The following is a 26511-nucleotide window of genomic DNA, read 5'->3' on the forward strand; positions in this document are numbered from 1 at the left end:
TCTTCAGTCCCCTTTGGAGCAAGAATCTGTGAAAGAATAAACTACTCTCTGTCTCCACTTCTTCTCCTCCTTTCCTTTCCTTTCCCCCTACTATTCCTCTGAAATGCTGTTGTTGTGATCACCAAAAGCTTCTACATTGCCAAACCCAACGGTGAGTTCTTTAGTCTTCATCTTATTTGACTAAGCAGAAGCACTGAAAACATCATCATGCTCTCCTCTGTACCCTGCTTTATTCACTCCACTTCCAGAATGCCAGGAGCTCTTGATTTCTTTCCTTACTGATTGGTCCTTCTCATCGCCATTATAAGCCTTCTCTTTCAATCTCTTCATGTTGTAGTGCCCAGAGTACAGACCTTGGCTCTTCCTTCCTGTCATGATCTCAGCCACCTCATATGACTTTAAACCTCATTCATATGCCGAAGAGGCATTGTATTTCCAGTTCCACAGCATTCTCCAACTCCAGATGAGTATATTTAAATGCTGAATTGCTCTATACACTTACAAGTAAAACAAATTGCTTCAGCTCATCAGGTCCACAACTGAACTTCAACACTTTCCACCCGAGAGTTGTTTCCCTTGCCCTATTGATGAAAACGGTATTCTTCTAGTGGCTTTGGCTAACAACCTTGGAATCATTTTGCAGCCTTTCTCGAGTGTTAGACATCCAATCTTTCACTAAATTGTGCAGAATCTGTCTTCCCCTGTTTCTCTCCATATCCACTACCACCATCTTCACTGGATCCATCATCTCTCAGCTGACTTACTGAAGTATCCTCTTCTTCCTGTGTCAATCTGCCTAGTCTCAACATAGCACTTAGGAAGCAATTAGAGTATTCCTTATTGTTACTCAGTTATATCATGTCACCTCTGCTCCAAACTCTACAATAGATCCCATTTTATCTGGAGAAAGAAAATCACAGATCTTATGTGATCTGACCTTTTTTTCTACTACTCTCCACCTTGCTCTCTTTTCCAGCCATCTTTGCCTCCCCATGATTCTCTAAAACAACCAGGCATGTTCTTGTCTTAAGGTGTTTTTTTTTTTAACCTAATTCTTCTTTCTGTACTGTTCTCCTCCTGGATGGGGGATCCTCAAAGCATAGTTTCCCAGCTGGCAGCATCACCATCACCTGCACCCTTTGTAGAAATGGAAACTCTCAGGCCTCACTGAAGAGTTACTGAATCAAGAACTCTAGGTGGTGCCCAGCCATCTGTGGTTTTAACCAGCTTCCCAGGTGATGCTGTCGGATGCCAAGGTTGAGGACCATTGCCCCAGGTATGTACCCCAGGCAGGTATACTGCCCCTGGTGACTTCCTTGCTCCCTTCAAGTCTTTGCTCAAATGTCACGTTCTGAATGAAACTCGCTCTGACCACCCTATTTAAAATTGCACCCTTTACTCCTTCCCCAGCACTCTGTTAGTTCCTGTGATCTGTCTGCCCTCCTTTCCTCTTTCCATTACCCATATGGTGGCTCAGATGGTAAAGAATCTGCCAGCAATGCAGGAGACCCAGATTCATTCCCTGGGTCAGGAAGATCCCCTGGAGAAAGGAATGGTTACTCCAGTATTCTTGCCTAGAGAATTCCATGGACAGAGGAGTCTGGTGGGCTAGAGTCCATGGGGTGGCAAAGAGTCGGAAAAGACTGAGCAACTAACACGCTTATCTTCCTCTAAAATACTATAAAATTTACAAAAAAATTACATTTTGTTACACTGTAGTTTATCTCACCACACTACACTATAAGCTCTATAAGGGTAGTAACCTTTTTTATGTTGTAGTTATTGACCTATATAAAAGTCTCAAATAGAACCTGACACCACATAGGTACTCAATATCTATTAAATTAATTGGAAGGAGAAGTAGAGCTTAATTGGTATAGCCAACAGAACCTATACAAAGAAGCATGCCCAACTAGCAGGTGGGTTGTCCTCTGAAAGGTGGGGGCTGTGGGCCTGAGAACATAATTAAAAAGTATCACCTTGTTTAACTGTAATGGGTGCTGAGGTGGAGTGCATATGTATAATACACCCCTGATACTGAACACGTTTTAGAGAACAAAGGCGCAATTCAGTCAATGTTTCTGAATGCCTTGGATACCATGCCGGTTGGGGTGGGGAATGCACACATTATATTTCATCTCTTCCCAAATAACAGCTAGAAGTCCTTGACAGAACTCAAGGTTAGGACAGCTGCTTCTGTAGTTTTTACACCTACCCTTTGGATTTGTTGCAAGGGAGGGTGTTGGAGTAGCATTCTGACTTTTTATGTAATAGGTTTAAAATGTCCCAAACAAAAGCAAGGTAAGTTAGAAAGGAAAAACAACATTGGAAGAAACAATCATTTTTTAATAAACAGTCCCACTATGTACCAGTTCCAGGGCTAAATGCTATTTTTGACTGTCAATATGGCCCAAAGTCATGGCTGTAACCTGCTGTTGTTGCTACCATGGTAACACAACAAGTATACATGTAACTAACACAGAAACCTCTGCTAAAATTGTCATTTCAGAGACAAGCTTATTCTGAGGAATGTGTGCAATTTTGATGGACCCTTAGTCATAGGAACAATACCAAGAAACAGGACCAATAATTCAGATCAATTTACTTGCATTTATACAAGTTCAACACAATATATTTATCAGTGTCTAATGCTGGTCCTTTTATTATCTTTAAAATGGTCTCAATGTTAGTCTCTAAAATTGGTTAACTGGAGTAAAATTAACTGTCTAGAATTAAAAAAAAAAAACAACTCTTTAATCCCCACCATATCAATGATGGTTACTCTAATATCATTCTATACTTTTGGCTCTCAACCATTTAATAGCTTTACCCTAGTACAATAACAAAAAATTGTTAAGGGAAATGAGGAAATAGCATAAGGATTATTGCTCTTAACATTTAATAGTCCTGTTGCTTGTTTGCATTTGCTTGGAATAAGTATCTAAGGGAAAATTAAGGGCTAAGCTGAGGCTACTATTTGAAATCCCAGAAAGGGCTCCCGGGAATAGTTTGGCTTTTTTGTGACAATAGATTTTCTGATGAAGTACACCATTCCCTAATGAAAAAGGCCTGGCACTGCTTCATATTTTAAAATGTGACCAATGCAAGGAACGTGATGATCAGTTTGGGAATGAGTGTTTTAATAAAAGAAACATGAAATCGGCTATGCTTTGGCAGAATACACACCAAACCATCATGAGAACCATCATCCTGGCCCACAGATGATCCCCACCACGCGACAACTGCGTGAGTTCCCACTGACATCACCAACGGGGCTGGCACAGAGACAAAGGCACAATCCAAACGCAGCCACATTTGATTCTGCTTCTTAAAGTCACGTGAAAAACAAACCAGCTTCCATAGCCTCCCCCCAGCCCCCAACATCTACCAGGCATAGGTCTGGGGCACAGCAGAGCTACTCGATATTTACATTTTTAGGCAAGCATGTAAAGAGAGATGGGGCAGTAACAACTGAGGATAGGAAAATGCAAATCTTTAAAAATAGAGATGCACTAAATGTGATAAATATGAAACAAAGCAGCAGCAGTAAGCAGAGTTTGAATTATCCAGGTCACAGGATTGTCTAACATCTAGACTGCAGAGTAGTAGATTAGATAGTTCAGGAGGCATTAACACTTTTCACTATGTTTTATAAAACATACCAATGCAATAAGAATGAAATGTATTGATATACTGAAGTTTACATATCTGTTAATGAAAACAAGTTTACGTTACCCGCATAAATGCTTGATGTGTTTTGCAGCTAGTTGCTTTGCTCGGTACTTTAATGCTTCTTGTAATCACATCATAAGTTCCATTGGAAGAAAAGTAAAATCTCGATGGAGACTCTGTCTTTCGGTTCACATCCAGGCTCATGTTATAAAGCAAAACTGCAGAAATGTAGAGAGAATCGCAATGAATATAATTATATACAGGTATTTATTTTCTTTATCTTTGAAGTGATAATAGTCACAGTTATATAGTATACTGGGAACATATTAAATTGTCTTTATTAAATAACTTTCTAAAAACTAACCTGAAATATGAAAGAGGAAGCAATTTTAACTGTATATTTCAAAAATTATTTTTACAAATTTTAAAACAAGAATTATAAACTTTGAAAATTAACATCTTTGGTTATTTGCTTAATCCCCCCATATATAAACTGGAGAAGGAAATGGCAACCCACTCCAGTATTCTTGCCTGAAAAATCCTATGGACAGAGGAGCCTGGAGGGACAGAGGAGCCATGGGGCTGTCCAAGGGTCAGACAAGACTTAGCAATTAAACCAATACCACCACCCATATATAAACATTTCAAAACTACAATACCAAAGTTGTTACTAATAATAAAAGTTCTGAGTAAAGTTTCAGCCTTCGTTGAGTCCTTTCGTCATTAGAACATCTGACTGAGGAAGAACAGGCAGAGTACTACACGCAAGTATCACCTGGAATGATTTTATCTTGTGTGGTCACAGAACTAATTTCATCTATGATTTGCTGCTGCTTCTTAGTCGCTCAATTGTGTCCAACTCTGTGATCCCACGAACTGTAGCTGCCAGGCTCCTCTGTCCATGGTATTTCCCAAGCAGGAAAACTGGAGCGGGTTGCTATTTCCTTCTCCAGTGGATCTTTCTGACCCCCAGGGGTCAAACCTGGTCTCCTGCTTGGCAGGTGGATTCTTTACTACTGAGCTACTATGGTTTGGGTTCATTTATTTTCATTTGTTTCCAATTTGAGGGGTTGCTATCTTTCTATTTTTTTTTTTTAATGAAGAGTGAACACATGATGTAAGAGTCAAATGTATATAACAGTTGACTCTGACATCTCCTTGCTAGCCCTAGACCCTGAGTATTTCTCTTCCTTATCTTTATTGGTTTCTGGCTTGATCTTCCAGTGTTGATTTGTGGAAAAACAAATGTAGTCAGACATTCTCTCAATAAATATTCTGGCAGTTTGATAAGAATTTATTTCAAATCTGACATAGTAAATGATCATCTGCTAAAGAAGATCACCAATAAACAAAAAGAAAAAGAAAAATTTATAACAACCATAAAATTCCAAGACTGATCTTATTAGGAAAGAAAGATCTATTTCTTGGATTTAAAGTTTTGATATTTGGCAAAACTAATACAATTATGTAAAGTTTAAAAATAAAATAAAATTAAAAAAAATAAATAAAGGGTTCTTTGTCAGAGTGGTAGCTGTCAGAGGTGAGGGGTACAGGATAGGAAATACAGGTGAAGAAGATCAAAAGATACAAAATTCCACATAAGTCATGGGGATGTAATGTATGGCATGGTGAAAGTGAAAGTCGCTCAGTCATGTTCCAATTCTTTGCGACTCTATGGACTCTACTGTTCATGGAACTCTCTAGGCCAGAATATTGGAGTGGGTAGCTTTCCCTTCTCCAGGGGATCTTCCCAACCCAGGGATCAAACCCAGGTCTCCCGCATTGCAGGTGGATTCCTTACCAGCTGAGCCACAGGGGAAGCCCAAGAATACTGAAGTGGGTACCCTATCCCTTCTCCAGTGGATCTTCCTGACCCAGGAATTGAACCAGAGTCTCCTGCATTGCAGGTGGATTCTTTACCAACTGAGCTATCAGGGAGCTGCAATTAATTATACTGTATTGCACATTTGAAAGATGCTAAGAGAGTAGACCTTAAAATTTCTCATCACAAGAAAAAAATTAAAAAAAATAAAAAAAAAAACAAGAAAAAAATTTACAATTATGTATGATGAGGGATGATTGTTTTGGTGACACTTTCACAATCTACACAAATATTGAATCATCATGTTGTACACCTGAAACTAATATAATGTATGCCAATTATACCTCAGTGTAAAAAATTGAAAAATAAAAAAGTTTCCTTGCAAAAAGCTACATCTAATAGTCTTCTGAGATGTCATTCATTACACAGGAGCAATAATTCATAAGTGGTATTTGAAATAATTTATATAATTCCTCAAGTGTTCATTTATACTTTAGGAGTAACTTATTCTTCTGGAAGGATTTTATCTACTTACTTCAAGGGAACATAAATATAACATCTACATCACTCCTACAAACTTCAAATGAATCTTACATCATTCTTTATATTTAGAAAATAAAACTCATCTTCAGAACTACAATAACCAAGATTCAGTGCCTCAGAGACAGAGTTGCAATTGAAATTGCCATCTACAAATTCATCACCCTGAGCTCAGACAAGAAGTACATGAAAGAAGGGAAATAAAAATCCACTTGCAGTAAGGGCAAAATGTCCTGGTTTTACTAAATATGTTTACCATGTGAATTATTTCTCCCAAGGAGTCATTTTACAACAACTATAAAGTGTGCGTCTGCAACAATGCTATGATTATTTATGATTTTCATGTATTTGTTTTCAACCATTTAAAGAAGTATTTGGTCACAATGGAATTGGCAGTACAACAAACACTGATTTTCCATAAAGGAAAATATATTTAACGTGTATCTCTCAGATAATCCATCAGCTTGCCTGCATCACTGTGTTACTAGGGTCATGTTCTCAAGTGGCTACTACTTCAACCAATAATCGGATGGAGGTTCTGCTCACTGTCCTATCACTGAGTCTTTAATGAGGACTTTTGCAGAACGTTATTAAACATGAATCTGATCTATATCTGTAAGAAAAGAATCTAAGAAAGAATGAATATATGTATAACTGAATCACTTTGCTGTACCCCTGAAACTAAAAACATTGCAAATCTACTATACTCGAATAAAATTAAAGTTAAAAAAATGAATCTGATCTAAAGTAGAAAATATCAGGCTCATTCTATACTTTTTATTAGAGGCAGATAAGACTGAGGCCTCTGTCACATATCTAAGGCTTGGTTCAGTATTTGCTTCCCTTCATGATGTTTGGAGGACAGCCTACAGGGTCAAGGGTATGAACAACTCTTGATAGATCTTGTGGGGTACAGGAAATTTATGCATTTTTAACATCAAAATGGTAAACTCTTTTATGTTTCTCTCCTACCATGGCCCAGTTTCCTTAGTAGTTATCCTAACATTAGCTTAAATATAATATAATTAGGAACATTAATTTGCTAGGAAAAAAATAATGCTTATGAAGTAACATATATAAGATTTGAGATTAACCACAATGTTGGATGAACCATGTCAAAGCTAGTTTTTCAGGACTTCCCTAGTGGTACAGTGGATAAAATCTGCCTGCCAGAATACTCTTTGACATAAATCACAGCAAAATCCTCTATGACCCACCTCCTAGTGTAATGAAAATAAAAACAAAAATAAACAAATGGAACCTAATTAAGCTTGAAAGCTTTTGCATAACAAAGGAAACTATAAGCAAGGTAAAAAGACAACCCTCAGAATGGGAGAAAATAATAGAAATTAAACAATTGACAAAGGATTAATTTCCAAAATATACAAACAGCTCATGTAGCTCAATACCAGAAAAATAAACAATGCCGTCCAAAAAAATGGTAGAAGACTAACCAGACATTTCTTCAAAGAAGACATACTGATGGCTAATAAACACATGAAAAGATACTCAACATTGCCCATTATTAGAGAAATGCAAATCAAAATTACAATGAGGTATCATCTCACGCCAGTCACAATGATCATCATCAAAAAGTCTACAGGCAATAAATGCTGGAGAAGGTGTGGAGAAAAGGGAACCCTCTTGTACTGTTGGGAATGCAAACTGACAAAGCCACTATGGAGAAGAGTGTGGAGATTCCTTAAGAAACTAGGAATAAAACTACCATGTGACTCAGCAATCCCACTGCTGGTTCTATACCCTGAGGAAGTCTTAATTGAAAAAGACACATGTACCCCAATGTTTATTGCAGCACTATTTACAATATCCAGGACATGGAACCAACCTAGATGTTCAGCAAAAGATGAATGAGAAAGAAGTTGTGATACATATACAAAATGGAATATTACTCAGCAATAAAAAGGAATGCATTTAAGTCAGTTCTAATGAGGTGGATGGACCTAAAGCCAATTTTACAGAAGAAGTAAATCAGAAAGAGAAAGGCAAATATCATATAATACCACATATATATGGAATCTAGAGAGATGGTACTGATGATCCTATTTACAGGGCAGCAAAAGGAGATGCAGATATAAAGGACAGACTTTTGAACACAGCAGGGGAAGGAAAGGGTGGGATGATTTGAGAGAATAGCACTGAAACATATACATTTCCACATGTAAAACAGATAGCCAGTGGGAATTTGCTGTATGATGCAGGGAGCCCAAAGCCGGTGCTCTGTTATAACCTAAAGGGGTGGGATGAGGGGAGAGGTGGGAGGGAGGTTCTGAGGGAGGGGACATATGTAAACCTATGGCTGATTCACGCTGATGTATGGCAGAAATCATCACAATATTGTAAAGTAATCATCCTCCAATTAAAAAAAAAAAAAAAAAGAATCTGCTTGCCAATGCAAGGGACATAGGTTCAATCCCTGGTCTAGGAAGATTCTAGAGAAGGCAATGGCAATCCACTCCAGTACTCTTGCCTGGAAAATCCCATGGACGGGGGAGCCTGGTGGGCTGCCGTCTATGGGGTCGCACAGAGTCGGACATGACTGAAGCGACTTAGCAGCAGCAGGAAGATTCTACATGCAAATAAGCCCTCGAGCCACAACCCCCGAGCCCACGTGCTGCAACTACTGAAGCCTGTGTTCTGTGGGGCCCACAAGCCACAACTACCAAGCCTGTGCACCACGAGTACTGAAGCCCTAGAAGCCGTGCTCCACAGCAAGAGGAGTCACTGCAATGAGAAGCCCGTGCATTGAAACGCAGCGCGGCCCCCACTCTCGGCAAGTAGAGAAAGCCTGCACAAAGCAGCCAAGACCTAGCACAGTCAAAAAGAAATAAAACTATATACATAAGCTACTTTCTCCAGAGCGGATAACTGAGAGCTGTCTACGTACAGGCATATGGGCATGGCTCTTAGGAACCAATTGTCATAGTAAATCCTGAAGAGATGTGTGTTATTTATCAAAATTAGAACCAGGACCCAGACTTTCAGATAAGCTTCTTCAATTACCCAAACAGGATAGGATAAGAAGAAAAGAAACTTCTTCCTCTCAGGCCTTCCAACTTAAGCCAGCTCAAGACTTCAGTAAGCCTAGTAAAACAGGAGGAGCTATGGTGATGCTTTTTTTATTTTAAAGAGATCTTACAGATTAAGCTCAGTTAGTTCACCTTAAATAATACAGCAAGTGATATTTTTGTTCTACTTCTTGCAATAATATTTAAACAACTAAAGCCTTAACTTATCCAACTCATTGGTTGGAACAAACCAAGAATCCAGAAGGTGATGAAGAAAGGCTGCTCTCTCCTGCCCTAAAAACCACTCCATGGTGAAATATGGAAAAGCCTCGAAAGATGATCATGAGATTTATGAGGGAAGTGCACATTCTGTCAGGCATTAATTCTGTAAGGGCACCCTTACCGATATAATCTGGAACCTTTTTGCCCTTATATGAGAAACAGAGTGTCAGATCCATACACACAGAGGGCAATCCATTTTCAATACAGTCAAAATTTGTCCTATTTACTGACTCGGGATGGTTTAAAGAAGCTTCGACAATCACTACAGGTCTTGTCCTAAGAAGGAAATAAAATTAGCAATATTAATTGCACAATTATTTTTCATTAAGGTGACAAATACATTTGCATTGTCAGTTTCCACTGATCAAGTAATTTCATGAAACTGCTTAATAGCATATATATATATACACACACTCAATTATATTTTCATGTATGAATCAAAATAAATTTTTATTAAAATCTCTAAAAATATTGACTTAGATGATTTAAGTATATATCCAGGTAAGATGGGAAAAGTATCCTAAAGTCCAATAATTAAATTTCAGAGTACCAAAAAGAGTGTTATGAGGTCACCATCATGCTGATTTTAAAAACTGCCTCCCATCATTTACAATTAAGCCCAATTGTCATTAAGCGGTGAAATCTATCAACCTTACCTTAGCAACACAGCAGAATCAGACCGAAAAGCACCAACTGCTACATCTGGAGGAAGAAAAAAATAACATAGATTAATGATCACCATTAGTCAAAGAGAATTACTTTCAGCCATAAATACTTAACTACATATCACCTTGTGACTATATCAAAATACTATTTACAGAAAATTAATTAGAAAAGATACGCTTACATCTTAAGATTCATTTCACATGTGTCTGAATCTGCTCATTTACAATGACATTCATCCCTTTATCATATAATATAAACATAAACATTATGATATAAACATATGATATAAAGACAGCCTTACCAAAAGAAAATTCAATTTTTGGACTACGAACACTCGCTGAGATATCTCCTTTCAAATTACAAAAAAAAAAAAAATCCTCTTCTTTGCATCATCATATGTTTGATTTATTCTCCTGAATGCCTTTAACTTTTTTGAAAACAAGGAATAAAATATTAAGTAACTATCAGTGTAAAAGCTTAGTAATTATTTGATTACTTCTGACCCGTGTGTGAATTCAAAAGAGTACTAAAAATGAAGGAAAAAACTCACTAGTAAATCAACATTTTTTTCTACCAGTTGTATGTACTTCACTGTAAAGCAGCACCCACAATAGTGCTTATTTCAATATATAAAATATAGTCAATTTTATACTCACCTAGATATCCATTGTTATCTGCATCAATTTGTCCAGATATAGACTGTCCAAACATACTTAATGAGTTACTGATTTGACGTCCTTCAATTCTCTGAAAAAATAGTAAAGTTGACTGGGAAGCAGGGTTTAAACATCTAATATCCCAGAGAAACAATGATTGAGTTAAATAATGAGCCCTGACACATTATTAACAAATGCATTGTAGTTAAGGCAAATATATGTGTCTGGGAGAAACAGTAGTCTCCAGCTTGAAGTGGAGAACTGACATCTGTTTTGTGACATGAAAAAAACTGCTTCCTTTACCTTGTGAGCAAAGGGAAAATTATGTAGTAAAGATCTCCTAAAACACTCCTGACACTCTCCTCAGTCTTTTTTCAGGCTCTGTGCTTATTTCCCTGAGCAACATGAGGAATCAAACTGATAATAAGAAAATTAGACATTTATGATCACTTAGTGGAGCCTACTTCTTCGATTTATAATAACCATCTTGTTCGGCCAGATTGGCTTCTAGTATTTGACAAGGACAACTCAAGTCAGATATGTGCTTGCTATCCCACGTGTCTGATCTCCTGTCCAGACGTTGATTTACAAGTATCAGAGTTGTCCAAGAGAATTAGTATTCTTTAATAGACAAGTATATCTCTTTCATGTTATATCGAGGATCATTTACCCACTTTGCCTAATCCAAAATAACAGTATTAGCTAAAGTTTCCATAAGAGTATCTTTGGAAAAATTTCTGTTCTCTGCATGTGCGTGTAGTTTTTTTCTATGCAGGGAAATGTCCTGATTTTTCAAAATACCTTAATAAAGTGCTCTCATCTTACTGCTTTGCACTGAAAGGAACACAGAGTTTCATTTGAGTCTTTGCTCTTCCTGTGCAACCTCCATGGAAGATGGGGCTTTAGCCATGAAACGAGACAGTTAACCAAATCCACATGGGCTTACTTGGAAGAGTAGGGGTATTACCTCAGAACATAAATCTGATGACATGCAGAGAGAAATCAGGAATAGGTTAAAGACAAAGTAGAATGGAAGTGAACCAGAACTCTTGTTTATGGAAATAAAATGATTTCATAGAGTTATTAATGACCTTAAAAATGAGACCATCTACTGTTATTATAAGAAAATGGTGAAACAGTATTAAGTATTTGAAAGTGCAAGAAAAATAAGTGCATGTTAACGCTGGAAGTTTTAAGAAGGATTTTATTACCAATGTTTCTTTTGAAAATAGACTAGTATTATCCCACCTGTGAGAAGGTTGTTGAGATCCCATCTACTCGGCCATTGTAAATATAAATAGCACCTTGCAAGTCATCTTCCTGTGGGGCTCCAATAGCAACATCTATTCAAGAATTTAAATGGCAGAAAACAAACTCTTAATGCAAAGAATGAGACTCTGAAAACTAGCCTTCATGCTCTTTACTTAATATCACATAGGAAAACTCCTTATCAATAAACAATATTTTCACTGGACAGAAAAAAATATATACAATACTATCATTGTTATAACAATGTACAGGATTGTACAGTCAAGTCTGTGTGTGGAAATTTGAGTCTTATGGTCTTAGAGACAGGCTAAGAGAATAGTTAAGGACATGGGTCCTATCGCCAGACCATCAGGGCCTGGCCCCAGCACTATCCAGTGCCCAGCTGTCTTTATGGTTGTTCAGTCGCTAACCCCATGGACTGCAGCACTCCAGTCTTCCCTGTCCTTCACTGGGCCCAACTCTTTTTTTCCTTCGGCCATGCTGTATGGCATGTGGGATCTTAGCCCCCGACCAGGGATCAGACCTGCACCCTCTGTGTTGGAAGGCAGATTCTTAATCGGGGGACTGCCAGAGAAGTTCCCGGGCCCGTTTCTTCACCTCTCTGTATCTCAGTTTTCTCAGTTCAGCACAGGATCATGGAAGAACTCACCTTGGTGCCGAAGGATGTAACTCATGTGAAGTGCTTAGAGCAGTGTGTAGCATAGAATCAGTTATTATCATCTCTAAATAATATAAACCACAAGAACCTTTTTGAGTTATAGGTTTTACTTATTTCCAAAGTGAATTCTAAATTAATTCCTGTTCCAATGAAACATATGTTTTCATAAGACCAAGAGAAAATGGAAACTGAATAACATGGTTGTTTAAGTGCTATAGATACAAAGTACACAGGAGGAAAAAAAAGTTTGTAAGAACATTTCATTGTCTTTACCAAATATTATGCCAATTTATTTGGGTATATTTCTATTTTTTAGAGTGATTTTTTTCATATTACTTTAATAGAAACTAAAATACAGAAAGTTTGCTTTCATGATATTTATCACTATTCATCAGATCTAAAAGTTTTTCAACAACTACAGTTGTAAAATTGCACTGCTTTTTCAATAGGAATAAAACTCTGTGCCAAATGCTGCCCAATTTTAAAAATACAAAACTTTTATTCTAAAATTAAATAGTAGACACACCTTAAGCCTGTTTTGCTTAGATTTACCAAACCTAGCCTCTTTTAACTTGTGCAAAGTATTTTAAATTTTTAGGTACAAAATATATCCATTCATTTATTCATTCAGTGGGAAACTACTGAGCGCCTACTGCATACCAGATATGTGTCAGAGTATCTACAGGACACCACAGGACAGTGTCACAAAAAGGAACTGATAGTCTAGTGGGGAAGCTGCTGCTGCTGCTAAGTCACTTCAGTCGTGTCCGACTGTGTGTGACCCCAGAGACGGCAGCCCACCAGGCTCCCCCGTCCCTGGGATTCTCCAGGCAAGAACACTGGAGTGGGTTGCCATTTCCTTCTCCAATGCATGAAAGTGAAAAGTGAAAGCGAAGTCACTCAGTCGTGTCCGACTCTGTGTGACCCCATGGACTACAGCCCACCAGGCTCCTCTGTCCATGGGATTTTCCAGGTAAGAGTACTGGAGTGGGGTGCCATCGCCTTCTCCCTAGTGGGGAAGAACAGCAAGTAAAAGTAATAACATGGCATGCAGGGAAAAGGTGGTGAAAATTAGGGAAGACTTCTCATAGAATATGATGACCAAAGTGAGATTATAGTCAGTCAGAGCCAGGGGAAAAAAGACAATGTTCGGACAGAGGACACAGCCTGTGCCATTGTAGGGGAGCGAGCAGCAGCATGGCACATGGGAGAGTGACAATTTGGAATAGTTGGAGCCATTTCTGTGCAGACTGAATAAATCAAGCAACATGATGGGGAGGGAGAGGAAGGAGGAGAGAGAAAGAGGGAGACAAGGGTGAGTGAGGAAAGAGTGAGGAAAGAGTAAGGGAGGAAGCATCCTGTAGCCACTGGATATGAACCCACTTAGCAATGTCATTCATGGGGCAGGGAGGGGGTGGGCACGGGTTATACTTCAACCATGTGGCTACTCCTGAGTACCTATTAACAGAATTTTGTACCTTGATTCTTGATGATAATATAGGAAAAGATAGCAAGTTGGATTACGAAGCTGATACTGCAAGAATTCTGTTTATCAGTTACTAGCACAAGTGATCTATATTAATAAAGATATCTTGAAACAATACAAATGAACCTTTTCAGCTGAACTATTAAGCCAGCCCAGATCAATTTAATTCCAAGCAGAACATATTTAAGTATATTCAGATGCTGGCTTATATATAGATCCAAACTCTTCCTTCCTAAGATGAAACTTGGATCTCTTATATAATGTCCTAAAGTTCTAGCTATCATTATAGAAATAAGGAGAATACATTATTAATAATAAAATGTTTTTCCATCCCTGTGCAACTTAGTTGGGACAAAACCTAGAGAATAAACATGGAGATATTTGACAACTTTTACTTTTCATTTGAACATTTATTATACTGTTAGTCTAAACCATAACAATTATCATTAGTATGACCATAACAATCTAACATCAGCTAGTAATTATATGCTGTTTACAAGGCAGGCATTGTGCTAAAGGCTTAACATACAAAATTCATGTTATTTTCACATAACCCACTATAACTCATGTAACTCTCTCAACAGCACTGTCAAATACTTTTTGATCCTCACTTTTTTTAGATGAAGAAATTGAGGTACAGAATAAAACTCACTAAAGGTTATAGAGCTAGGATGTGGTAATGTATGAAAGTGTTGGTCGCTCAGTTGTGTCTGACTCTTGGTGTCCCCATGGACTATAGCCTGCTGGGCTCCTCTTGTTCATGGCATTCTCCAGGAAAGAATACTGGAGTGGGTTGTCATTCCCTTCTTCAGGGAATCTTCCTGATCCAGATCAAACTTAGGTCTCCTGCATTGCAGGCAGATTCTCTACCCGTGTAAACCATCAGGGAAGCCTGGATGTGGTAGGATGCGGTAGAGTGGGATTTAAACCCTGCAGTATGGCTCCAGAACCTGTACTCTCCATCACCATGCTCTATAAAATCATTAACATAGAGGTATGACCAACACCCTCCCCTCCTAGCACTTGTTCTTCTACTGTGTAAAAGAAATGTTCAATATGTGACTTGATAATACATAAGAATCTCAGGACCACATAAATTGATACAGCACATAGTTCACAATTGTATAACTTTATTATGGTTCAGCTCAAAAAAATATTCAAAGATACAGTCTAAAAGTCAGATGAGTTGCTCAGATGCTAAAGAATCTGCCTGCAACACAGGAGACGGGGTCAATCCCTGGGTCGGGAAGATCCCCTGGAATAGAGAATGGCAATCCACTCCGGTATTCTTGCCTGGAGAATCCCATGGGCAGAGGAGGCTGGCAGGCTACAGCCCATGGGGTCATTGGACACAACTGAGTAACACTTTCACTTTCCAGGCTCAACTTGGAAACCATACATTGAAAATAAGTGGTCCTGCCAGAACAATTTTATGGCTAAAATGCTATCTGTCTGTCTCTCTGATCATATTGGTTGAATAGGTTTGTCTGTTACCAATTCTGTGAAATGTTTATGCTGGACTCTTGCCAAATTGATCGATTATCATCTGAGAAAATAGCTTGTTTTGCTTTTCTAAGGACACAGGAAATATATTCTAATATATTCTAATTTTTTCCTTTTGAAGAAAAAAAAGTGATGTCCTGAATGCCAAAATAACTGAGGTCTACTATGTAAAGCATTACAAAGCTGTGCACGGTAAAAGGACATGAAGTCTGATCTGCATCTAAGACTGGAGGTGGAAGGAAAACAAACAGGTAGGGTTTTCCTCTCTTTTCTACACAATTCCACATACTCTGCCATGAACATGAAGTGACTTCATTCATATCCCAGATAAATAAACTAAGTTAGAAGATGGGGGAAAAGAACAGGGAATCACATAATGAAAAAATAAAATACAGATGCCTTGCTGGCTCACCCAGACAGATATGGTAGGATGGAATTAAAGACCTCAGTGAAGAGCTAGAACACAAAAAGCCTACTTCCAAGCCAACATGGTCTTGGCTAGCATCTAAACTGCGGAAAACACACACCCATGGGCAAAACAGAAATGCTCTTCAGTCATAAAAAAGAAGGAAATTCTGTCATTTGTAACAACATGGATGGGCCTTGAGGGCATTATGCTAAGTAAGTTAGACAGACAAAGACAAATACTGTGTAATCTCACTTAAATGTGGAATTAGAAGGAAAAAAAACCGCATAGAAACAGAGGTCAGATTGTTGTTTGTCAGAGAGTTGGGTAACTGGGTAAAGGCGGTCAAAAAATACAAGCTGCCAATTAGAAGATCAGTTAAGTCTTGGGGATACACAGCATGGTGACTGTAGCTGAAAATGTTGTATATTTGGGAGGTGCTAAGAGAGTTATCTTAAAAGTTCTCATCACAAGGAAAAAAATTTGCAACTATGTGAGGTGATGCTGCTGCTAATTCGCTTCAGTTGTGTCCAACTCTGTGCGACCCCATAGGCAGCAGCCCACCAGGCTCCTCCGTCCCTGGAGTGGGTTGCCATTGCCTTCTCCAATGCATGCATGCATGCTAAGTCGCTTCAGTCATGTCTGACTCTATGCGACCCCATAGATAGCAGCCCACCAGGCTCCTCTGTCCACAGGATTCTCTAGGCAAGAACACTGGAGTGGGTTGCCATTTCCTTCTCCAATGTGAGGTGATAGATGGTAACTAAACACTGTAGTAAGCATTTTGCAATACACATATATCAAATCATTATGTTGTATACCTTAAACTTATTCAATGTTACATGCAATTATAACTCAATAAAACTGGAAGAAAAAACTGAATTAGTAAAAGATATATGATGTTATAAACATGCACTAAAATGAATCAGAATTAATGTGGCCACTGGATGTAAATATGTTGTGAACTATATATGAAATCATAAATAGCACAAAATATGCTGGAATACTGAAAACATTCAGTTGAATAGTAATTGTCCATGCATATAGATATTACCTTTAGAAGATGTGTGCTGAGGACTCCAAGACACAAAGTGCTGTATGAAACCCACGGTTCTCATATTCACTCAAATTCTGCATCGTGCCCTGAAGATTTTCTAAATTCCCCCTTTCTAAGTCTCCTGGACAACACATTTTCTGCCTGTCTTTCACATAACTAGAAAATTGTCTTGGATTTTCCCAAGTACTGGAGTGACTTTGATAAGGGAACCTGCCTACTATCCATCACATTTTTGTAACTCAATCTGTTTATAAGAATCATTCAAGTTCATCACTGACATTTAGATACTACAAAAAAAACCATTCCTCACATGTACATATACAAATATGTTCAATCAAAATAGTGAATATTCTTCTTAAGATCTGTCAATTAAAACAGGATGTGGAAGGAATTTTTTCATGTCTTAATCTGATATTCCATTTGAATGTAAAACTAAAAAAAGTATGCCACTGTTTCCTTCATTTACATTCATTATGGCACATACTCTACAGCTGGCATGGTGCAACTGAAAAAAATAAGTCCTTAATAGATAACACAGAATTGATGATTAATTGTGAAATGTAATATCCGTCTTAACATTTTATAGATATTTTAATGTAAAATTTAATGTGTAATCATAACCACAAAGATATATACACATACTATAAAAGTATGTTTATGTCCTTTTGTTTTAAAAATAGTAAAATCCAGAAATGGCATCTGTAGGCCAAATTATACTATTTCACATTCAAGAGGGCTCATTGGAAGCATATTTTCAATAGCCAACCAGCATTCTCCTTGTAGAATACCATATTTTAAATATTTAAAGTAGAATGAAGCATTTAGGCAAAACACGATGCAAAGTGAGCCTTTACAGCACTTCCTCAATTATGTCCAGTATACAAGGAAGTTTTGACCTACTCCTACCAGATACCAATTGCCAAAAACCATTTCTGGAAGATAATTCTGAGTCTTGAAAATATCAAATACTTATTTGCTGAACTCTAGAAATTATACACTCTCCTTTCAAACCCGTTCATTATTTTAGGCACAGTTTTAATGGACTTAGTTAACCACTTAGAACCAGATTGAAGTCAGCACATTTTAAGAGAGAAGGCTGGTAGCGACAGATCCTTCAACAGCAGGACTGATACCCCAGCAACTGTCACGGTGCTGATGAGACCATCCATCCCATTGCTGAAATGCATCCCTATCAGGTGGCAAATAGCCCCTGTCTTCGAGTCTGCCAGTTTCTCCCTTCCTACCACTCAGGATTCTCTCCTGGGATCCTAACGCCCCCACCATTAGACCCCCCTTCCCCACAACAGGACAACCTGAACATGCAAAGCCTGGCTCAGTAAGGGGCTTTCAGAGCCAGACTAAAGCTCTGCAGCCAGCCTCTGCTGGGTTTTATCAGTGTCTTACTACACTGATAGTTAAATATATGATCCAATGAGTCTGTGATACACATTTTCTTCCACATTTTCACATTTCTGAAATCAGCATTCTTCTTAAAATGAAAAAATAGTGAGTCTCAGTTTAAGAGGCACCATTTTTTAGGGGCACATAAAATAATGACTTAAAACAACTTATAATCAGTGGTGCCTGCTGTATGCTAAGTCGCTTCTGTCGTGTCCAACTCTTTGAGACCCTAGGGACTGTAGCCCTCCAGACTCCTCTGTCCATGGGACTCTCCAGGCAAGAATAGTGGAGTGGGTTGCCTTTCCCTTCTCAGGGGGATCTTCCCAGCCCAGATTGAACCTGTATCTCTTAACATTTTCTGCGCTGGCTGATGGGTTCTTTACCACCAGCACCAATGGTGCCTCAGAATCAAGGAAATGAGGTATATGTTCAATATCACTCTTTGTTGAAGGGATAGTTGACAACTGAGAAGAAATCGGGTATAACACTAAAGAAAAAAAAACTCAGCATACCAGTCTGCCTCCATTTTCTATAGAAAGGCAAACAACATAAAACTCCAATTATATTCTCTCCCATGTCCCATTTTTAAAACCAGAAATCAAATACCAAATTAAATAATTTTAATTACCTTCAAAGCCATCATTATCAATGTCGCCAAGATTGACTATAGATTCCCCGAATCTTGCAGCGTATTTGTCACTTCCAATGAGCTCTGTTTCCATTTCGTTCATTACTGCTCCCTAGATAGAAACAGGGAGAAAGGTGTCATTATAACACTCCCTGACAACTTGACACATGATTTACTATTGTAATTGGATATGGATTTTTTTTCTTAATGCTTCAAACAGGTTGGACAAACTAGTCTGAGCTTTAGTACACACATCTCAGTTCAATTCAATAAATATTTATCAAGTATGTCAACACATATAATAGTATGATTAGAGCTCAGAGGACAGAAAAAAATGTCAAACTTGTGATCCCTAGCTTTGAAAATCCAATAAAGTATTTTGATAATTCAATTGAGCAAATATTTAGTGAGTTCCTAATAAAGGCAATGCACTGTGCAAAGGATGAATGAGTGAAAGAGGACAAGGCAATGAGTGTGTAAGACACCCCTTTCCCTGAAGAAGCCCCCAGTTAAGGGAGGGCATAGCACAAGCATGTAAATGACTAAGAGGTGCTGCTTTGCAATATCAGCAAGCAGGGAGAGCATACTAACTGTGAGAGCCAGCAGAGATTTCATAAAGGAGGTGGTTGTCAAGGTGGCATTAAAGAATGGGCAAAGTTTTGATACTTATGGAAACTGACCAGCAAAATACAAATTGCAAAGAACTTGGCTACCTTGGTTTACTTGGCTAATGAGCAGTATGCACAAATGAATAAGACAAAGAGAGTAAGACCAGAGTTTTACGGGAGAAATTTACTCTCAACTTAGAAAACCAGACAGAGCTACTGAAGGTTTCTGAGTTGAGGAGTGACATGACTGACTGGCCTTGGGAATCTTTTTCCAGCAGCATTGTAGTAGGAGTTGGTCAACTGCTGTCTCTGATTTTGGAAAGTGAGTTATCAGACACAAAATAATGTTTCAGTGGATTTCTCTGGTGGCTCAGTAGGTAAAGAATCTGCCAGCCAAATGCAGGAGACACAAGAGACTTGGGTTCGATCCCTGGGTCAGGAAGATTTCTTGGAGAAGGAAATGGCAACCCACTGCAATATTCTTGCCTGGGAAGTCCCATGGACAGTGGAGCATGGAGGGCTATAGTTCATGGGGTCACAAGAGTCAGACACGACTTAACAACTAAACCACCACCATCACAATGTTTTAGTAGGAGTTGTTGCAAAAACAGCTGCCAGATCTCTTTCCAAACTCTGATCATGTCACTCCCTTGTATTTAAAAAAAAAAAAAAAATGTACAACTCATCATAGATCTTTTAACTTCTCAAACAAGTCTGTTCATCATTTCCATAGCACACACATATTCTTCCCTTGTGAAGTGCCCTTCACCTTTTATTTTCCAGCTAAAAAAATTAGATTCTTGTTTTGCTCATAGAGAAATGCCTAAAGACCATAAGGCATTAGAGACTCCAGAGAGGATGAGGAGATAAGACAGCACAAGGGCACTGAGCTTCAGGGGGGAGTTTAAAGAAGTGGTGATCACTCTTCTTTAAGTATTCTCCAGTCACAGAACGGTTACCAAGAGTTCACTCAGGACCCCTGAGAGCTCTTTTAGCAGAAGTGGAAGCCAGCATTCATTCAAGTATCATTCTTTCTTCAGTTCACTCAAAAACAATTCCTGAGCACCTAACTTGTCCATGATTCTTTCAAGCCCTGAGGAAATAGTAGTAAATAAAACAGACGATTCCTCTGCACACAGTGTCTACACTCCAATAAAAGAACAGACAGACAATAGTAAAGGGAAAGTGAAGTCAACTCTTTGCGACTCCATGGACTGTAGCCCACCAGGCTCCTCTCTCCATGGGATTTTCCAGGCAAGAATACTGGAGTGGGTTGCCATTTCCTTCTCCAGGAGATCTTCCCAGCCCAGGGGTTGAACCCAGGTCTCCTGCATAGTAGGCAGACACTTTACAATCTGAGCCATCAGGGAAGTCCAGACAATAGTAAACCACACCAATAAATAGCAATAACCTCAGATATGCACATGACACCACCCTTATGGCAGAAAGTGAAGAGGAACTAAAGAGCCTCTTCATGAAAGTGAAAGAGGAGAGTGAAAAAGCTGGCTTAAAACTCAACATTCAAAAAATGAAGATCAAGACATCCGGTTCCATCACTTCATGGCAAATAGATGGGGAAATAATGGAAATAGTGACGGACTTTATTTTCTTGGGCTCCAAAATCATTGCAGATGGTAAATGTAGCCATGAAATTAAAAGACTATTGCTCCTTGGGAGAAAGCTATGACAAACCCAGACAGCATATTAAAAAGCAGAGATGTTACTTTGCTGACAAAGGTCCATCTAGTCAAAGCTAGGGTTTTTCCAGTAGTCATGTATGGATGTGAAAGTTGGAGCATAAAGAAAGCTGAGTGCTGAAGAACTGATATTTTTGAGCTGTGGTGTTGGAGAAGACTCTTGAGAGTCCCTTGGACTACAAGGAGATCCAAACCAGTCAATCCTAAAGGAAATCAGTCCTAAATATTCATTGGAAGGACTGATGATGAAGTTGAAACTCCAATACTTTGGCCACCTGATGCAGAGAATTGACTTATTAGAAAAGACCCTGATGCTGAGAAAGACAGAAGGCAGGAGGAGAAGGAAGCAGCAGAGGATGAGATGGTTGAATGGCATCACCAGTTCGATGGACATGAGTTTTGAACAAGTTCCAGGAGCTGGTGATGGACAGGGAAGCCTGGCATGCTGCAGTCCATGGAGTTGCAAAGAGTCAGACACAACTGAGCGACTGAACTGAACCAAACTGAATGTCAAGTAGTAGTTATTGTCTTTTCACAGTTAGGACAAGAAGTTGGAAGGCAACAAAGGAAGAATAACTTATAGCAGAGGTCTTAAAAGTGGAAATCAATGATGAAATTAACCCCAGTATTCAATACCTCTATTGAGTGGTGTAGAAGTGAAGAGTGAACAAGAGGGTGGTCTAATGGGAGAACTCCTCCCTTGCCCTTTAAACAAAGGCACTTCACTTTTATCTGTTTTTCATATTGGAATTGCTGAAGATTTTAATGGGAAAAATGGTTCTTTATTGCCTTATATTAGGTATCTATACCACTGTTTAAACTGTTCTCAAAAACTTCAGTTGTAAAAAGAAATAAAAGTATGTAAAATGAGGATGTGGCTTCTATTAGGGAGACCATTCAGATAGGAGAATGTGAAATATCTACATAAGAAAAAGTAACTCCTGATTTCACTATTAATGAGATAACAAATGATCACTTCACAGATGATACTGTTTTACTATTAAATTTAGGTTTAAACAGTCTAGGATATGCCAGTGCATAAATGATTTTCCTGCTCTATATTTGGAATTTTAAGGATCTCTCAGCTTTATAAGACTCTTTTCTCTCTTAAATTGCAATGAGTTTAGTATAGTGCTTAATATGCATGGTTATTAAATGCTCTCACTGATTAAACAAAATACCTTCTAGAAACATTTTATTTTGTAAAATCCCAAATAAAAATACTGTGACTTAAGAAATGAACCAATTTTCTCACAAACCTGTTAATGCTCTTAAAGATATAGGCCAAGAAGACCCCATTAAGGCTCTATCTATTCTTTCTTTTGATTTGATGCCAAGAAGACAGACTGGCAAGATAAGGCCAGTAGAGTTCCCTAAATTGAATTGTCAAGCGGTCAAATTCTACTCCAAAATACCCCTAGATTTGAAAACTCAATCATAAGCAAGTAAACACTTATTTCTACAACTACTACATCTGCTTTGGAATAAACTATGTCAGTTTTACATTCTTATCAGGAATATAATCTATGTGAATTGTGCAAATTAATATCTTATCAGAACACATCTTGCTTTCAACTATTTTCAAATCAAGAAATTAAAAACAGTTCATACTTTATCTTCTATGTCTACTAGTGCTTTATAATTACCAAATTCTATGGGGACATTCACCGTCGAAGTAATAGGACATCCACATTTTTAGGGCCATATAAAAGTTATTCTTTCACGTTAGAGTTGCACAATGCAACTGAAAGAAACTGCAACTCCCTGGGTGAACACATACAAGCTGTGTACAGAGAAACTCCCGACAATTGATCTCATACTTTCAAGATATCAAAATGGGGCAGCAGCCCATTCATCATGAAGTCCCATTTCATTCTTAAAGCATCAGTATAATATCACAATTTTTACTTTTATCAGTAGAGTAAGCCTAAAAAAATTTATAGTCTCAGAACTTTGGAGTAAGTAGAGCAACAGTTATGATCAAAATCCCATAAACAGCTTCCAATCTGCGTGCAATCCGACTTACGGAACCAGAGTTGATGTACACAAACACTCTTCCTTCTTCCCTGATGGTGCTCTGCATGGGAGCTCCCACGAGTAGGTCTGAGAAGCCATCTGCGTTGAGGTCCACGGCACAGATAGATGCTCCAAAATAAGACCCAAGCTGCTCCAAGGCAAACCAGATCCAGTCATTGAGAAAAAAGCAAGAGTTACTCACCAAAGCCCTCAGTGATACCAAAGTTAGAGACATATTACCTTTTTACCTTTCATTTCATGTAAGATATTTAGTTCTTTTGCATCAATGCTGAATATGTATGCCTGCAATGGGAAAAAGAAGTAGGAAAGATTAGAGGATTCTCACATTAAAAATGTTTCTTGCAAAATGTTAATTTTCATAACTTGTAATTGCTCAAATATATTTTAAAAAGATTTTTTCCAGAGTGATTCAAAAGGTTTAGGGAACCAAGCTCTCAGGAACAATCCTACTGTTCCTTCAGAGAGAACACAGAAACTGTTGTTGGTCTCAATTTTCAAAGTAAGGTTCATGTAATAATGTAACAAAAACTAGAATGAGAAGTAACATTTTGTTCTTTCTAGTCTTACCACAACTGTACCAGGAATGTAGCTGCCTCAATTTCTCTTCAGCTATAAACTTGTTAACCATAAATGTATTTCTTGGAATCTTGAGAAAATTCTATCTCAGAAACAGTTACTCATAAGAAACAGCCTCGTTTAACTTGTGTAATCTTCCTGAAAGCTTTTCTGCTCAATTTTATCTAAAAGCCACATGACCTTTACCAATCTTACCACTAAATGTACAGTGCTCATCATTTCCAGATTCACTGCTGAGAAATTTTGCAGTTCGTCCTTTAACATCTTATTCTCTTATGCAATCTATTTGAACCATTTTGAAGGAATAAATTTTAAAAATGTAATTCTTACTTTACCAATCTGTTCATGTTGAGGGGCTCCTCCAACTACCTCAGTACTGTGCGGACTCCGAAAATGACCGGCTCCAACTGAGTATCCTTCAAGAAAATGGATGGAGGTGTGAGAATTGTCATTTGGAATGAGTGAAATTCATTGTCATAAATCCACTTACAGAATTAATCATAAATCCATTCAGAATTAAATTTTAAGACTGAACTCAAAATGACTACACTAAATCGAGTCAGACACAACTTAGCAACTAAACTGCCACCAATATGGCTTGTATTTTTAAACCTTAGAAACTGAAGCTAGCTCTTTTAAACGTGGTTTGTTAGTTTCTGCAGTGTCAGGCAGGACATGCTAGTTTCTAAGATTACAACAGAAACTTTAGTGTAATTTAAGGTTACAACAGAAACTTTAGTGTAAAATATAATATTTTGAACTTCATGTAAAAAAAATCTTCCTAAACTTCAACTTTTCTTGCCCTGAAAACTTTCTGTTATGATAAAATTGTATAACTACAGAAAAGGTAAAATATTCTTATTTCATTATGGGATAAAAGACATAAACTGTTACATTTTTTATAATACTTCAGCATATCCTTCACCCTTCAACAAGTAAATGCTGAATTGTAAATGAACTTCCTCTGTTTTAAAATAAGTTCTTTCTGCTTGAAGAGGGGGAAAATCTTGCTTTTTCTTATTATAATTATTTCTGAGTATAGGCTGTTTACATTTAAAGCAGGTTTAAACAAATCTGTATATCGTAAGAAGCCATGGGAAAAGCATTCCTTTTACGACGACAAGGGAATTAATGCCAGAAAAAGATCTTAACTTTCTATAAAAATAAGGACTATAGATCATCCTACTGCTGACTTATTAAAGAATAATAAGACGAAGGGTAAAAATAGTTATGCTCTGGGGAATATTCTAAGAGCTTCTGAGGCCAAGGTCAATGAGCTGTTTTTGGACCCATACTCTTCACAGTGCTACCCATCTGTCCACAAAGCTCTTCTCAGTTCCACTGACTTTCAACTGGCCCTTAAGGAAACTATATTTACTCACTCACATGATTAAATGAGTTATTCATGTAGAATATTGACAAAAGCCCCCAGGAGATGACAGGCATTCAATAGATGCTATGTTTATAATAACAAGGTGACTGCATAAAAATATAAGCTTACAAGTGATTTACTGCAAGAGAATAAATTAAACCAGGAGTTCTAACCTAAGAATTATATATGGATGATAATAGTTACACATGTAAAATATTTAGTCAACTAAAGTTTCATAGACTATAGCCTTAAAGAGGCAGTTTCTGAAATGGCTTTTTAGTTACTACTGGCCATTTTGATCTTTTGAAGATATAATTTCCCTTATTTATAATTACGAGTATCTGTAAGGTAGAGCTAATTCAAGTTTGTTGATTTTTACAGTACCTAAATAACTTCCAAATTTTACTTGGTTGTGTTTGTCTAAGAAAGCCTTGTATTTATTTGTAGTCATATTGTACACAAAAAGAGAGCCAGTCCAATAGAATGATCCTGGAGCTCCCATCACAATTAAATCCTGTAAGAAAAAGAAAATTTATCATCATTTAAAAGTTTAATCGCACCACCCGAAACCTCCTCCAGATACACATGTTAAACAGTGACAAAAATAATTTTCATAAATTTCTGAAATATAAGCATTTAATGAGTTTAAAATCATGCCCCCAAAAGCCAGAGAAGCTAGTTAGTGAATTTTCACCTAAAATGAGAATTTCAGAGAAGAAATGCTGAAACTCTCACTTCACACTCATTGCTGGACTTTACAGTCAAAGGCAGAATCATTGAACACTAGAGTAAGCTGTGGGGGAAAATGCAATGTGGTTTCTATTAAAGGAAATCATATCTGGGTAATTCATTAGCGCTCATTACAGAGATAATCATGTGCTGCCAAAGAGTAAAAAATGGACTTAATTTATTTCAATTTGCAAAAAGTCAATGACTAAGTTCCTTAATAATGTTAGCTTGGAAAAATATAACTCAAAAGGAACTGGGACATATTTGATGATAAACGTAAGAATTTAGAAAAAGGAAACAGAGGAAAGATTGGAATGAGTAGACATATTTGTCTGGTGAAATATGAAAACTTTCAGCAATTAAATCTATTTGATATTTCTAAATTTCCTCAACGATCCAAACTTTGAAAAAAGATGTCAA

At 37.7% G+C, this 26511-nt stretch overlaps 1 protein-coding gene across 2 annotated transcripts in view; it reads right to left on the reverse strand.

Annotated features, from left to right (window-relative positions):
• ITGA4 (integrin subunit alpha 4) overlaps nt 1–26511 on the reverse strand; it is a 93018-nt gene that overhangs the window by 39350 nt on the left and 27157 nt on the right. For both annotated transcript variants that reach the window (XM_055572024.1, XM_055572023.1), the window contains 10 exons: nt 25747–25876; nt 24321–24406; nt 23634–23696; nt 23404–23541; nt 19073–19184; nt 11913–12007; nt 10665–10755; nt 9999–10044; nt 9464–9618; nt 3736–3890 (listed from right to left, as the gene is read on the reverse strand). In XM_055572024.1, coding sequence (XP_055427999.1) covers nt 3736–3890; nt 9464–9618; nt 9999–10044; nt 10665–10755; nt 11913–12007; nt 19073–19184; nt 23404–23541; nt 23634–23696; nt 24321–24406; nt 25747–25876 — 1071 coding nt within the window. The remainder of the gene's footprint in view (nt 1–3735; nt 3891–9463; nt 9619–9998; nt 10045–10664; nt 10756–11912; nt 12008–19072; nt 19185–23403; nt 23542–23633; nt 23697–24320; nt 24407–25746; nt 25877–26511) is intronic.

The sequence above is a fragment of the Bubalus kerabau genome, chromosome 3 (assembly GCF_029407905.1).
Source record: "Bubalus kerabau isolate K-KA32 ecotype Philippines breed swamp buffalo chromosome 3, PCC_UOA_SB_1v2, whole genome shotgun sequence".
NCBI classification, from domain to species: Eukaryota; Metazoa; Chordata; class Mammalia; order Artiodactyla; family Bovidae; genus Bubalus; species Bubalus kerabau.